This window comes from Salvelinus namaycush, chromosome 16, assembly GCF_016432855.1.
Source record: "Salvelinus namaycush isolate Seneca chromosome 16, SaNama_1.0, whole genome shotgun sequence".
Taxonomy (NCBI): Eukaryota; Metazoa; Chordata; class Actinopteri; order Salmoniformes; family Salmonidae; genus Salvelinus; species Salvelinus namaycush.
In genome coordinates this window covers 36,445,741-36,462,018 of record NC_052322.1, presented here as the reverse complement: position 1 = coordinate 36,462,018, position 16,278 = coordinate 36,445,741, and the positions used below count along the sequence as shown (strand labels likewise).

Below are 16,278 nucleotides of genomic sequence, written 5' to 3'. Positions count from 1 at the left end.
ATACACACTCACTACACTTTATATACACACACCATATACACACTCACTACACTTTATATACACACACCATATACACACTCACTACACTTTATATACACACACCATATACACACTCACTACACTTTATATACACACACCATATACACACTCACTACACTTTATATACACACACCATATACACACTCACTACACTTTATATACACACACCATATACACACTCACTACACTTTATATACACACACCATATACACACTCACTACACTTTATATACACACACCATATACACACTCACTACACTTTATATACACACACCATATACACACTCACTACACTTTATATACACACACCATATACACACTCACTAGACTTTATATACACACACCATATACACACTCACTAGACTTTATATACACACACCATATACACACGCACTCACTAGACTTTAAATACACACACTATATACACACACACTCACACAGTCAAACAATACACATGCACACACACACAACATACACACGCATACCGACACAACACAGACAAACATACACACACACACACACACACACACACACACACACACACACACACTCACAAACACACTTTTAAACTCATCATATGCTGCTGCTACTCTGTTCTTAATTTTATTATTATTATTATCTATCCTGATGTCTAGTCACTTTACCCTGCCTTCATGTACATATCTACCTCAAATACCTTATTATTATCTATCCTGATGCCTTGTCACTTTACCCTGCCTTCATGTACATATCTACCTCAAATACCTTATTATTATCTATCCTGATGCCTTGTCACTTTACCCTGCCTTCATGTACATATCTACCTCAAATAACTTATTATTATCTATCCTGATGCCTAGTCACTTTACCCTGCCTTCATGTACATATCTACCTCAAATACCTTATTATTATCTATCCTGATGTCTAGTCACTTTACCCTGCCTTCATGTACATATCTACCTCAAATACCTTATTATTATCTATCCTGATATCTAGTCACTTTACCCTGCCTTCATGTACATATCTACCTCAAATACCTTATTATTATCTATCCTGATATCTAGTCACTTTACCCTGCCTTCATGTACATACCTACCTCAAATACCTTATTATTATCTATCCTGATATCTAGTCACTTTACCCTGCCTTCATGTACATACCTACCTCAAATACCTTATTATTATCTATCCTGATATCTAGTCACTTTACCCTGCCTTCATGTACATATCTACCTCAAATACCTTATTATTATCTATCCTGATATCTAGTCACTTTACCCTGCCTTCATGTACATATCAACCTCAAATACCTTATTATTATCTATCATGACGTCTAGTCACTTTACCCTGCCTTCATGTACATATCTACCTCAAATACCTTATTATTATCTATCATGACGTCTAGTCACTTTACCCTGCCTTCACGTACATATCTACCTCAAATACCTTATTATTATCTATCCTGCTGCCTAGTCACTTTACCCTGCCTTCATGTACATATCTACCTCAAATACCTTATTATTATCTATCATGATGCTTAGTCACTTTACCCTGCCTTCATGTACATATCTACCTCAAATAACTTATTATTATCTATCCTGATGTCTAGTCACTTTACCCTGCCTTCATGTACATATCTACCTCAAATACCTTATTATTATCTATCCTGATGCTTAGTCACTTTACCCTGCCTTCATGTACATATCTACCTCAAATACCGTATTATTATCTATCATGACGTCTAGTCACTTTACCCTGCCTTCATGTACATATCTACCTCAAATACCTTATTATTATCTATCATGACGTCTAGTCACTTTACCCTGCCTTCACGTACATATCTACCTCAAATACCGTGTTATCTATCCTGACGCCTAGTCGTTTTACCCTGCCTTCATGTACATATCTACCTCAAATACCTTATTATTATCTATCCTGACGCCTAGTCACATTACCCTGCCTTCACGTACATATCTACCTCAAATACCTCATTATCTATCCTGATGCCTAGTCACTTTACCCTGCCTTCATGTATTTATATACCTCAAATAGGCCCCTCAGGCGCGACGTCCCCTGAAGGCCCATTCTGCTAACCGCGGCCTGCTAGCTATCTAGAGCATATTGGACTGTTAGCTGATCCATCAGCCAGTTTCTTGGACCACTATACCCATTTTGCCAATTGGACTTGGACCCCTCTGCTACTTGGAACCCTACTAATCGACGTCACCGCACAAGGAGGCAAAAACAGACTTTTCCCCCATCGCGACCTCCCTCTAAGGCCCTTATGCTAGCTTGCTAGCCCCGGCCTGCTAACTGCTAGCTTGCTAGCCCCGGCAAGCTAACTGTCTGAATCTCCATGTCCCCAGCCAGCCCAACCACTCAGTGGACCCATACGATCACTTGGCTACGCATGCCTCTCCCTAATATCAATATGCCTTGTCCATTACTATCCTGGTTAGTGATTACTGTCTTATTTCACTGTAGAGCCTATAGCCCTGCTCAATATGCCTTAACCAACCATGTTGTTCCACCTCCCACATATGCGATGACATCACCTGGTTTAAACGTCTCTAGAGACTATATCTCCCTCTTCATTACTCAATGCTGAGGTTTACCTCCAATGTACTCTCTTCCTACCATACCTTTGTCTGTACATTATGCCTTGAATCTATGCTATCGTGCCCAGAAACCTGCTCCCTTTATTCTCTGTTCCGAACGTGCTAGACGGCCAGTTCTTATAGCCTTTAACCGTACCCTTATCCTACTTCTTCTCTGTTCCTTTGGTGATGTAGAGGTTAATCCAGGACCTGCAGTGCCTAGCTCCATTCCTACTCCCCAGGTGCTCTCATTTGTTGACTTCTGTAACCATAAAAGACTTGGTTTCATGCATGTTAACATTAGAAGCCTGCTCCATAAGTTTGCTTTATTCACTGCTTTAGCACATTCTGCCAACCCGGATGTCTTAGCTGTGTCTGAATCCTGGCTTAGGAAAACCACCAAAAATCCTGACATTTCCATCCCTAACTATAACATTTTCCGCCAAGATAGAACTGCTGAAGGGGGCGGAGTTGCAATCTACTACAGAGATAGCCTGCAAAGTTCTGTCTTACTATCCAAGTCTGTACCAAAACAATTCAAGCTTCTACTTCTAAAAATTCACCTTTCCAGAAACAAGTCTCTCACCGTTGCCGCTTGCTATAGACCTCCCTCTGCCCCCAGCTGTGCCCTCGATACCATATGTGAATTGATTGCCCCCCATCTACCTTCTGAGCTCGTGCTACTAGGTGACCTAAACTGGGACATGCTTAGCACCCCGGCCATCCTACAATCCAAGCTTGATGCCCTCAATCTCATACAAATGATCAATGAACCTACCAGGTACCACCCCAAATCCGTAAACACGGGCACCCTCATAGATATCATCCTAACTAACTCGCCCTCCAAACACACCTCTGCTGTTTTCAACCAAAATCTCAGCGATCACTGTCTCATTGCCTGCATCCATAATGGGTCTGTGGTCAAACGACCACCCTCATCACTGTCAAACGCTCCCTAAAACACTTCTGCGAACAGGCCTTTCTAATTGACCTGATCAGGGTATCCTGGAATGACATTGACCTCATCCCGTCAGTAGAGGATGCCTGGTTATTCTTTAAAAGTGCCTTCCTCACCATCTTAAATAAGCATGCTCCATTCCAATTTTTTTTAACTAGGAATAGATATAGCCCGTGGCTAGCTTTTTCAAACAGAAATTTGCATCCTGTAGCACAAACTCAAAAAAGTTCTGGGACACTGTAAAGTCTATGGAGAATAAGAGCACCTCCTCCCAGCTGCCCACTGCACTGAGGCTAGGAAACACTGTCACCACTGATAAATCCACAATAATTGGCTACCCCTACCCCGTTCAACAGCCCTGTGCTCCCCACAGCAACTCGCCCAAACCTCCCCCACTTCTCCTTCACCCAAATCCAGATAGCTGATGTTCTGAAAGAGCTGCAAAATCTGGACCCCTACAAATCAGCTGGGCTAGACAATCTGGTCCCTCTCTTTCTAAAATGATCTGCCGAAATTGTTGCTACCCCTATTACTAGCCTGTTCAACCTCTCTTTCGTATCGTCTGAGATTCCCATAGATTGGAAAGCTGCCGTGGTCATCCCCCTCTTCAAGGGGGGAGACACTCTAGATCCAAACTGCTACAGACCTATATCTATTCTACCCTGCCTTTCTAAGGTCTTTGAAAGCCAAGTTAACAAACAGATTACCGACCATTTTGAATCTCACCGTAACTTCTCCGCTATGCAATCTGGTTTCAGAGCTGGTCATGGGTGCATCTCAGCCACGCTCAAGGTCCTAAACGATATCATAACCGCCATCGATAAGAGACATTACTGGGCAGCCGTATTCATCGACCTGGCTAAGGCTTTCGACTCTGTCAATCACAACATTCTTATTTGCAGACTCAACAGCCTTGGTCTCTCAAGTGATTGCCTCGCTTGGTTCACCAACTACTTCTCCGATAGAGTTCAGTATGTCAAATCGGAGGGCCTGTTGTCCGGACCTCCGGCAGTCTCTATGGGGGTGCCACAGGGTTCAATTCTCGGGCCGACTCTCTTCTCTGTATACATCAATGATGTCGCTCTCGCTGCTGGTGATTCTCTGATCCACCTCTACGCAGACGACACCATTCTGTATACTTCTGGCCCTTCTTTGGACATTGTTAACTAACCTCCAGACGAGCGCCAATGCCATACAACTCTCCTTCCATGGCCTCCAACTGCTCTTAAATGCAAGTAAAACTAAACGCATGCTCTTAATCTGATCGCTGCCCACACTTGCCCACCCGTCCAGCATCACTACTCTGGACGGCTCTGACTTAGAATATGTGGACAACTACAAATACCTAGGTGTCTGGTTAGACTGTAAACTCTCCTTCCAGACTCACATTAAGCATCTCCAATCCAAAATTAAATCTAGAATTGTCTTCCTATTTCGCAACAAAGCATCCTTCACTCATGCTGCCAAACATACCCTCGTAAAACTGACCATCCTACCGATCCTCGACTTCGGCAATGTCATTTACAAAATAGCCTCCAACACTCTACTCAACAGTCTATCACAGTGCCATCGGTTTTACCACCAAAGTCCCATACACTACCCACCACTGCGACCTGTATGGTCTCGTTGGCTGGCCCTCGCTTCATACTCGTCGCCAAACCCACTGGCTCCAGGTAATCTACAAGTCTCTGCTAGGTAAAGCCCCGCCTTATCTCAGCTCACTGGTCACCATAGCAGCACCCACCTGTAGCACGCGCTCCAGCAGGTATATCTCACTGGTCACCCCCAAAGCCAATTCTTCCTTTGGCCGCCTCTCCTTCCAGTTCTCTGCTGCCAATGACTGGAACGAACTGCAAAAATCTCTGAAGCTGGAGACACTTACCTCCCTCACTAGCTTTAAGCACCAGCTGTCAGAGCAGCTCACAGATCACTGCACCTGTACATAGCTCATCTGTAAATAGCCCATCCAATCTTCCTCATCCCTATACTGTATTTATTTATTTATCTTGCTCCTTTGCACCCCAGTATCTGAACTTGCACATTCATCTTCTGCACATCCTACCATTCCAGTGTTTAATTGCTATAATGTATATTGACAACATGGCCTATTTATTGCCTTACCTCTCTTATCCTACCTTATTTGCACATGCTGTATATAGATTTGTTCTACTGTATTATTGATTGTATGTTTGTTTATTCCATGTGTAACTCTGTGTTGTTGTATGTGTCAAACTGCTTTGCTTTATCTTGGCCAGGTTGCAGTTGCAAATGAGAACTTATTCTCAACTGGCCTAACTGGTTAAATAAAGGTGAAATATTTTTTTTATAAAGAATACCTTATTATTATCTATCCTGATGCCTAGTCACTTTACCCTGCCTTCATGCACATATCTTCCTCAAATACCTCATAACCTCTGCACATTGATCTGGTACTGGTACTCCCTGTATATAGCTCCACATTGATCTGGTAACGGTGATCCCTGTATATAGCTCCACATTGATATGGTACTGGTACTCCCTGTATATAGCTCCACATTGATCTGGTACTGGTACTCCCTGTATATAGCTCCACATTGATCTGGTAACGGTGCTCCCTGTATATAGCTCCACATTGATCTGGTACTGGTACTCCCTGTATATAGCTCCACATTGATCTGGTACTGGTGCTCCCTGTATATAGCTCCACATTGATCTGGTACTGGTACTCCCTGTATATAGCTCCACATTGATCTGGTACTGGTGCTCCCTGTATATAGCTCCACATTGATCTGGTAACGGTGCTCCCTGTATATAGCTCCACATTGATCTGGTACTGGTACTCCCTGTATATAGCTCCACATTGATCTGGTACTGGTACTCCCTGTATATAGCTCCACATTGATCTGGTACTGGTGCTCCCTGTATATAGCTCCACATTGATCTGGTACTGGTGCTCCCTGTATATAGCTCCACATTGATCTGGTACTGGTACTCCCTGTATATAGCTCCACATTGATCTGGTACTTCCTGTATATAGCTCCACATTGATCTGGTACTGGTACTCCCTGTATATAGCTCCACATTGATCTGGTACTGGTACTCCCTGTATATAGCTCCACATTGATCTGGTACTTCCTGTATATAGCTCCACATTGATCTGGTACTGGTGCTCCCTGTATATAGCTCCACATTGATCTGGTACTGGTACTCCCTGTATATAGCTCCACATTGATCTGGTAACGGTGCTCCCTGTATATAGCTCCACATTGATCTGGTAACGGTGCTCCCTGTATATAGCTCCACATTGATCTGGTACTGGTACTCCCTGTATATAGCTCCACATTGATCTGGTACTGGTGCTCCCTGTATATAGCTCCACATTGATCTGGTAACGGTGCTCCCTGTATATAGCTCCACATTGATCTGGTACTGGTACTCCCTGTATATAGCTCCACATTGATCTGGTACTGGTGCTCCCTGTATATAGCTCCACATTGATCTGGTACTGGTGCTCCCTGTATATAGCTCCACATTGATCTGGTAACGGTGCTCCCTGTATATAGCTCCACATTGATCTGGTACTGGTACTCCCTGTATATAGCTCCACATTGATCTGGTACTGGTGCTCCCTGTATATAGCTCCACATTGATCTGGTACTGGTGCTCCCTGTATATAGCTCCACATTGATCTGGTACTGGTACTCCCTGTATATAGCTCCACATTGATCTGGTACTGGTGCTCCCTGTATATAGCTCCACATTGATCTGGTACTGGTACTCCCTGTATATAGCTCCACATTGATCTGGTACTGGTGCTCCCTGTATATAGCTCCACATTGATCTGGTACTGGTACTCCCTGTATATAGCTCCACATTGATCTGGTACTGGTGCTCCCTGTATATAGCTCCACATTGATCTGGTACTGGTACTCCCTGTATATAGCTCCACATTGATCTGGTACTGGTGCTCCCTGTATATAGCTCCACATTGATCTGGTACTGGTACTCCCTGTATATAGCTCCACATTGATCTGGTACTGGTGCTCCCTGTATATAGCTCCACATTGATCTGGTACTGGTACTCCCTGTATATAGCTCCACATTGATCTGGTACTGGTACTCCCTGTATATAGCTCCACATTGATCTGGTACTGGTGCTCCCTGTATATAGCTCCACATTGATCTGGTAACGGTGCTCCCTGTATATAGCTCCACATTGATCTGGTACTGGTACTCCCTGTATATAGCTCCACATTGATCTGGTACTTCCTGTATATAGCTCCACATTGATCTGGTACTGGTACTCCCTGTATATAGCTCCACATTGATCTGGTACTGGTGCTCCCTGTATATAGCTCCACATTCATCTGGTAACGGTGCTCCCTGTATATTGCTCCATTCTTGTGTATTTTATTCCTATTGTGTAACTTACTTTTTCATGTCCTATCATTATTTTTTAAATTGCTGACAGGTGTATAAAATCGAGCACATGGCCATGCAATCTCCATAGACAAACATTGGCAGTAGAATGGCCTTACTGAAGAGCTCAGTGACTTTCAACTTGGCGCCGTCATAGGATGCCACCTTTCCAACAAGTCAGTTCATCAAATTTCTGCACTACTAGAGCTTCCCCGGTCAACTGTAAGTGCAGCTATTGTGAAGTGGAAACATCTAGAAGCAACAACGGCTCGGCCACGAAGTGGTAGGCCACACAAGCTCACAGAACGGGACTGCTGAGTGCTGAAGCGCGTACAAATCGGCTGTCCTCGGTTGCGACTCTCACTACCGAGTTCCAAACTGCCTCTGGAAACAATGTCAGCACAACAACTGTTGTCGGGAGCTTCATGAAATGGGTTTCCATGGCTGAACAGCCACTCACAAGCCTAAGATCACCATGCGCAATGTCAAGCGTTGGCTAGAGTGGTGTAAAGCTCACCACCATTGGACTCTGGAGCAGTGGAAACATGTACTCTGGAGAGATGAATCATGCTTTACCATCTGGCAGTCCGACGGACTAATCTGGGTTTGGCGGATGCTAGGAGGGCGCTACCTGCCTAAATGCATAGTGCCATTCGCAAAGTTTGATGGAGGAGGAATAATGGTCTGGGGCTGTTTTTCATGGTTCGGGCCCCTTAGAGTGAAGGGAGATCTGAACGCTACAGCATATAATGACATTCTAAACTATTCTGTGCTTCCAACTTTGTGTCAACAGTTTGGGAAATACCCTTTCCTGTTTCAGCATGACAATGCCCCCATGCACAAAGCCAGGTCCATATTGAAATGGTTTGTCGAGATCAGTTTTGAAGAACTTGACTGGCCTTCAGAGCCTTGACCTTAATCCCATTAAACACCTTTGTGATGATTTGTAACACCGACTGTGAGCCAGCCTTAATCGCCCAACATCAGTGCCCGACCTCCCTAGCGCTCTTGTGGCTTAATGGAAGCAAGTCCCCGCAGAAATGTTCCAACATCTAGTGGAAAGCCTTCCCAGAAGAGTGGAGGCTGTTATAGCAGCAAAGGGGGGACCAATTCCATATTAATGCCTATGATTTTGGAATGAGATATTTGACGAGCACGTGTCCACATACTTCTGGCCATGTAGTGTATATTATACATGCTCTATAAAGTAGACTTCTCCGTTCTCGGTGTAAGCTAAGGTATAGGCCATAGGGTATAGGATTTAGGGTATATTATACGTACTCTATGAAGTAGACTTCTCCGTTCTCGGTGTAAGCTAAGGTATAGGCCATAGGGTATAGGATTTAGGGTATATTATACGTACTCTATGAAGTAGACTTCTCCGTTCTCGGTGTAAGCTAAGGTATAGGCCATAGGGTATAGGATTTAGGGTATATTATACGTACTCTATGAAGTAGACTTCTCCGTTCTCGGTGTAAGCTAAGGTATAGGCCATAGGGTATATTATACGTACTCTATGAAGTAGACTTCTCCGTTCTCGGTGTAAGCTAAGGTATAGGCCATAGTGTATATTATACGTACTCTATGAAGTAGACTTCTCCGTTCTCGGTGTAAGCTAAGGTATAGGCCATAGGGTATATTATACGTACTCTATGAAGTAGACTTCTCCGTTCTCGGTGTAAGCTAAGGTATAGGCCATAGGGTATATTATACGTACTCTATGAGGTAGACTTCTCCGTTCTCGGTGTAAGCTAAGGTATAGGCCATAGGGTATAGGATTTAGGGTATATTATACGTACTCTATGAAGTAGACTTCTCCGTTCTCGGTGTAAGCTAAGGTATAGGCCATAGGGTATAGGATTTAGGGTATATTATACGTACTCTATGAGGTAGACTTCTCCGTTCTCGGTGTAAGCTAAGGTATAGGCCATAGGGTATAGGATTTAGGGTATATTATACGTACTCTATGAAGTAGACTTCTCCGTTCTCGGTGTAAGCTAAGGTATAGGCCATAGGGTATAGGCCATAGGGTATATTATACGTACTCTATGAAGTAGACTTCTCCGTTCTCGGTGTAAGCTAAGGTATAGGCCATAGGGTATATTATACGTACTCTATGAAGTAGACTTCTCCGTTCTCGGTGTAAGCTAAGGTATAGGCCATAGGGTATATTATACGTACTCTATGAAGTAGACTTCTCCGTTCTCGGTGTAAGCTAAGGTATAGGCCATAGGGTATATTATACGTACTCTATGAAGTAGACTTCTCCGTTCTCGGTGTAGGCCATCTCCCAGTTGCCTGGCAGGGGTCCTAGTGGATCTTCTGGGGAGGCCTGGGGCTGGGCGTGTGTCTGCTGCCCGCTGTCCGAGGTGGAGGCGGCCACGTTGTTCAGACCATAGGACGGAGCGTTCTCACGCGCGGGGTACGGCAGTAGAACACCGCCGCAGCTCTCGTCCTGGTCGCTAGGGTTACCTGTGCACAACAAGGGAGAGGGGAAGAGACTACGAACTAAGGATCCTGGGAAAGTAAGGAGCACGACAACACAGAACAAAACAGAGAGAGGAGGTTTATGTTTCCTGCAGCAACAGGAATGTGGGAATCTAAGGGTGGAATGATAAGACAATTTATGCTAAGAGTACTGTGTGCAATATAGGACTACTAAAACCAACAACAGCAAAAATATATACTATGGTTCACGACTGCTAAACATTTTTCCTTACTTAACTTTCTCTCCCTCCCTCTGTAAACCCCCTGCCTGCTAAAAGGAATGGTGCCCAATGACTATAATGAACATGCAGTCAGCCTCTAGTTCTCTTAAACCCCCCTCTATCTTGCCCTCCCTGACTTCGTCCTCCCTCTCTCACTTCCGTGAGCCTTTCAGGGGTGATCAAACGCTAATTCACCACTCTGACAGACTGGCAGGACACACAGAGTGAGCATAGAAGGAGAAGAAAACTCCATCTAGGAACTGACTGACTGTCTCAAAAACTCTCCAGTCCGGGCTAACACATTAACATAAGTGATATTTACAACTCAGTCAGACATCATGCCTAAAAAACGATTCACAAAGTGTTATTATCATGTACTTAAAAAGAGTGAGAGAGAGAAAGAGAGTGAGAGAGAGTGAGAGAGAAAGAGAGTGAGAGAGAGCGAGAGAGAGAGAAAGGGTGAGAGAGAATGAGAGAACGAGAAAGAGAGTGAGAGAGAGTGAAAGATGGCGAGAGAGAGAGAGAGAGAGTACAAGAGAAAGAGAGAGACACCCAGCAACACTGGGCAGAAGAGTGGAGAGCACAAACGCAGATACACACTCTCCCTCACACATGCTCTTTAAAACATGTGCGTAGAAATGAGCACACACACAACTCACCCACACCCCAAATACACACATCCCCCATTGAACAGCCGCCTGGTTTGGTAGTGGTAGTCTATGTGTAACTGTCTCACGGCATGTAAAATGACATACCTGTAAAACTGTTGTTCATTTCTGTGGCCTGGTCGTCATCCTCGTAGTCAGCAGGTACTACTTGGGCGTTTTGCATGTCATTGTAGGACTTGGTGCGCTTGGGAGTGGACTGCTGGGAGCCGTCGAGGAGCACAGCATCACTGAGAATCACTGTCCCAACCACGGGCTGCCTCGGCGGCTTAGGCGTCCCATAATAGTTACCTAGGCAACAACAGGGACATTAGCATGCCTGAGAAAGAGATGTAGGGAGAAGGAGAGAGAGAGGGAGGGAGGGAGGGAGGGAGGGAGGGAGGGAGGGAGGGAGGGAGGGAGGGAGGGAGGGAGGGAGGGAGGGAGGGAGGGAGGGAGGGAGGGAGGGAGGGAGGGAGGGAGGGAGAAAGAGAGTGGGAGAAAGAGAGTGGGAGAGAGAAGGAAGAGGGAGGGAGGGAGGAGGGTGTGAGACAGAGAGAAGGGGATGAGAGAGGGAGTGGGAGGGAGAGAGAGAGGGAGTGGATTGAAGGAGGGAGAGAGAGAGAGTGAGGGGGAGGGAGGGAGGGAGAGGGAGAGAGAGAGAGAGGGAGTGGATGGAGGGAGAGAGAGAGAGTGGGGGGGGGAGGGGAGGGAGAGAGGGAGGGGAGGGGGAAGGAGAGAGGAAGGGAGAGAAAGAGCACCCGGCCTCTCCCTACTAGAATCTGAAGTAAAATGTTTACTATTTGCTGATGATCTGGTGCTTCTGTCCCCAACCAAGGAGGGCCTACAGCAGCACCTAGATCTTCTGCACATATTCTGACAGACCTGGGCCCTGACAGACCTGGGCCCTGACAGTAAGACAAAATATAATGGTGTTACAAAATAGGTCCAGTTGTCAGGACCACAAATACAAATTCCATCTAGACACCGTTGCCTTAGAGCACATTAAAAAATGTACATCAGCGCGACAGGTAACTTCCACAAAGCTGTGAACGATCTGAGAGACAAGGCAAGTAAGGCCTATGCCATCAAAAGTAACATAAAATTAAAAATACTTGAATCAGTTATAGAACCCATTGCCCTTTATGGTTGTGAGGTCTGGGGTCCGCTCACCAACCAAGAATTCACAAAATGTGACAAACACCAAATTGAGACTCTGCATGCAGAATTCTGCAAAAATATCCTCTGTGTACAATGTAAAACAGCAAATAATGCATGCAGAGCAGAATTAGGCAGACACCCGCTAATTATCAATATCCAGAAAAGAGCCATTCAATTCTACATCCACCTAAAAGGAAGCAATTCCCAAACCTTCCATAACAAAGCCATCCCCTACACCTACAGAGACAAGCATATCCCTGCACCCGCAATAACATCTGCTAAATATGTGTATGTGAACAATAAAATTTGATATGAACCTGGAGAAGAGTCCCCTAAGCAAGCTGGTCCTGGGACTCTGTTCACAAACACAAACAGACCCCACCGAACCACAGGACAGCACAATTAGACCCAACCAAATCATGAGAAAACAAAAAGATAAATTACACATTGGAAAAAAACTGAGCAAACTGGAATGCTAAACAGAGAGTCCTTAGTGGCAGAATACCTGACCACTGTAACTGACCCAAAATTAATGAACGCTTCACTATGTACAGAATCATTGAGCATAGCCTTACTATTGAGAAAGGCTGCCGTAGGCAAACCTGGCTCTCAAGAGAAGACAGGCTATGTGCACACTGCCCACAAAATGAGGTGGAAACTGAGCTGCACTTCCTAACCTCCTGCCAAATGTATGACCATATCAGAGACACATATTTCCCTCAGATTACACAGATCCACAAAGAATTTGAAAACAAATCCAATTTTGATTAACTCCCATATCTACTGGGTGAAATACCACAGTGTGCCATCACAGCAGCAATATGTGTGACCTGTTGCCACAAGAAAAAGGCAACCAGTGAAGAACAAACACCATTATAAATACAACCTATATTTATTTTCCCTTTTGTACCTTTTGTAATTTTTCCCTTTTGTAACTATTTGCTCATCGTTACAACACTGTATATAGACATAATGACATTTGACATTTACTATTGTTTATTTCACTTTTGTATATTATCTATTTCACTTGCCCCTTAAATTGAATTGAAATTGAGAGAAGGAGGGAGAGAGTGAGGGGGAGGGAGAAGGAGAGAGGGAGGGAGAATGAGAGAAGGAGGGGGAGGGAGCGAGAGATAGAACACAGGGAGATAGAGGACAGAGAGATAGAGGACAGAGAGATAGAGGACAGAGAGGTAGAGGACAGAGAGGTAGAGGACAGAGAGGTAGAGAACAGAGAGGTAGAGGACAGAGAGGTAGAGGACAGAGAGGTAGAGGACAGAGAGGTAGAGGACAGAGAGGTAGAGGACAGAGAGGTAGAGGACAGAGAGGTAGAGGACAGAGAGGTAGAGAACAGAGAGGTAGAGGACAGAGAGGTAGAGAACAGAGAGATAGAGGACAGAGAACAGAGAGACAGAGAACAGAGAGATAGAGGACAGAGAGGTAGAGGACAGAGAGGTAGAGGACAGAGAGGTAGAGGACAGAGCGATAGAGGACAGAGAGGTAGAGGACAGAGAGGTAGAGGACAGAGAGGTAGAGAACAGAGAGGTAGAGGACAGAGAGGTAGAGAACAGAGAGATAGAGGACAGAGAACAGAGAGACAGAGAACAGAGAGACAGAGAACAGAGAGATAGAGGACAGAGAGATAGAGGACAGAGAGGTAGAGGACAGAGAGGTAGAGGACAGAGAGGTAGAGGACAGAGAGATAGAGGACAGAGAGGTAGAGGACAGAGAGGTAGAGGACAGAGAGGTAGAGGACAGAGAGGTAGAGGACAGAGAGATAGAGGACAGAGAGGTAGAGGACAGAGAGGTAGAGGACAGAGAGGTAGAGGACAGAGAGGTAGAGGACAGAGAGGTAGAGGACAGAGAGGTAGAGGACAGAGAGGTAGAGGACAGAGAGATAGAGGACAGAGAGGTAGAGGACAGAGAGGTAGAGGACAGAGAGGTAGAGGACAGAGAGATAGAGGACAGAGAGGTAGAGGACAGAGAGATAGAGGACAGAGAGGTAGAGGACAGAGAGGTAGAGGACAGAGAGGTAGAGGACAGAGAGGTAGAAGACAGAGAGGTAGAGGACAGAGAGATAGAGGACAGAGAGGTAGAGGACAGAGAGATAGAGGACAGAGAGATAGAGGACAGAGAGGTAGAGAACAGAGAGGTAGAGGACAGAGAACAGAGAGACAGAGAACAGAGAGACAGAGAACAGAGAGATAGAGGACAGAGAGATAGAGGACAGAGAGATAGAGGACAGAGAACAGAGAGACAGAGAACAGAGAGATAGAGAACAGAGAGGTAGAGGACAGAGAACAGAGAGACAGAGAACAGAGAGATAGAGAACAGAGAGGTAGAGGACAGAGAGATAGAGGACAGAGAGGTAGAGAACAGAGAGATAGAGGACAGAGAACAGAGAGACAGAGAACAGAGAGACAGAGAACAGAGAGGTAGAGAACAGAGAGGTAGAGGACAGAGAGATAGAGGACAGAGAACAGAGAGACAGAGAACAGAGAGACAGAGAACAGAGAGATAGAGGACAGAGAGATAGAGGACAGAGAACAGAGAGACAGAGAACAGAGAGATAGAGAACAGAGAGGTAGAGGACAGAGAGATAGAGGACAGAGAGGTAGAGAACAGAGAGATAGAGGACAGAGGACAGAGAACAGAGAGACAGAGAACAGAGAGACAGAGAACAGAGAGGTAGAGAACAGAGAGGTAGAGGACAGAGAGATAGAGGACAGAGAGGTAGAGGACAGAGAGATAGAGGACAGAGAGGTAGAGAACAGAGAGGTAGAGGACAGAGAGGTAGAGGACAGAGAGGTAGAGGACAGAGAGGTAGAGGACAGAGAGATAGAGGACAGAGAGGTAGAGAACAGAGAGGTAGAGGACAGAGAGGTAGAGGACAGAGAGGTAGAGGACAGAGAGGTAGAGGACAGAGAGGTAGAGGACAGAGAGGTAGAGAACAGAGAGGTAGAGGACAGAGAGGTAGAGGACAGAGAGGTAGAGGACAGAGAGGTAGAGAACAGAGAGGTAGAGGACAGAGAACAGAGAGACAGAGAGATAGAGGACAGAGAACAGAGAGACAGAGAACAGAGAGATAGAGAACAGAGAGGTAGAGGACAGAGAGGTAGAGGACAGAGAACAGAGAGATAGAGAACAGAGAGGTAGAGGACAGAGAGATAGAGGACAGAGAGGTAGAGAACAGAGAGATAGAGGACAGAGAACAGAGAGACAGAGAACAGAGAGACAGAGAACAGAGAGGTAGAGAACAGAGAGGTAGAGGACAGAGAGATAGAGGACAGAGAACAGAGAGACAGAGAACAGAGAGACAGAGAACAGAGAGATAGAGGACAGAGAGATAGAGGACAGAGAACAGAGAGACAGAGAACAGAGAGATAGAGAACAGAGAGGTAGAGGACAGAGAGATAGAGGACAGAGAGGTAGAGAACAGAGAGATAGAGGACAGAGGACAGAGAACAGAGAGACAGAGAACAGAGAGACAGAGAACAGAGAGGTAGAGAACAGAGAGGTAGAGGACAGAGAGATAGAGGACAGAGAGGTAGAGGACAGAGAGGTAGAGGACAGAGAGGTAGAGGACAGAGAGGTAGAGGACAGAGAGGTAGAGGACAGAGAGGTAGAGGACAGAGAGGTAGAGGACAGAGAGGTAGAGAACAGAGAGGTAGAGGACAGAGAGGTAGAGGACAGAGAGGTAGAGGACAGAGAGGTAGAGGACAGAGAGGTAGAGAACAGAGAGGTAGAGGACAGAGAACAGAGAGACAGAGAGATAGAGGACAGAGAGGTAGAGGAC

At 45.3% G+C, this 16,278-nt stretch overlaps 1 protein-coding gene across 6 annotated transcripts in view; it reads right to left on the bottom strand.

Annotated features, from left to right (window-relative positions):
- LOC120061350 (membrane-associated guanylate kinase, WW and PDZ domain-containing protein 1-like) overlaps nucleotides 1-16,278 on the bottom strand; it is a 228,511-nt gene that overhangs the window by 60,904 nt on the left and 151,329 nt on the right. For 4 of the 6 annotated variants that reach the window (XM_039011100.1, XM_039011103.1, XM_039011101.1 and 1 more), the window contains exons 4-5: nucleotides 11,433-11,633; nucleotides 10,219-10,486 (exon numbers count right to left, since the gene is read on the bottom strand). In XM_039011100.1, the coding sequence (XP_038867028.1) occupies nucleotides 10,219-10,486; nucleotides 11,433-11,633 (469 nt within the window). The remainder of the gene's footprint in view (nucleotides 1-10,218; nucleotides 10,487-11,432; nucleotides 11,634-16,278) is intronic. The other 2 variants (XM_039011104.1, XM_039011106.1) reach the window with 1 other exon arrangement.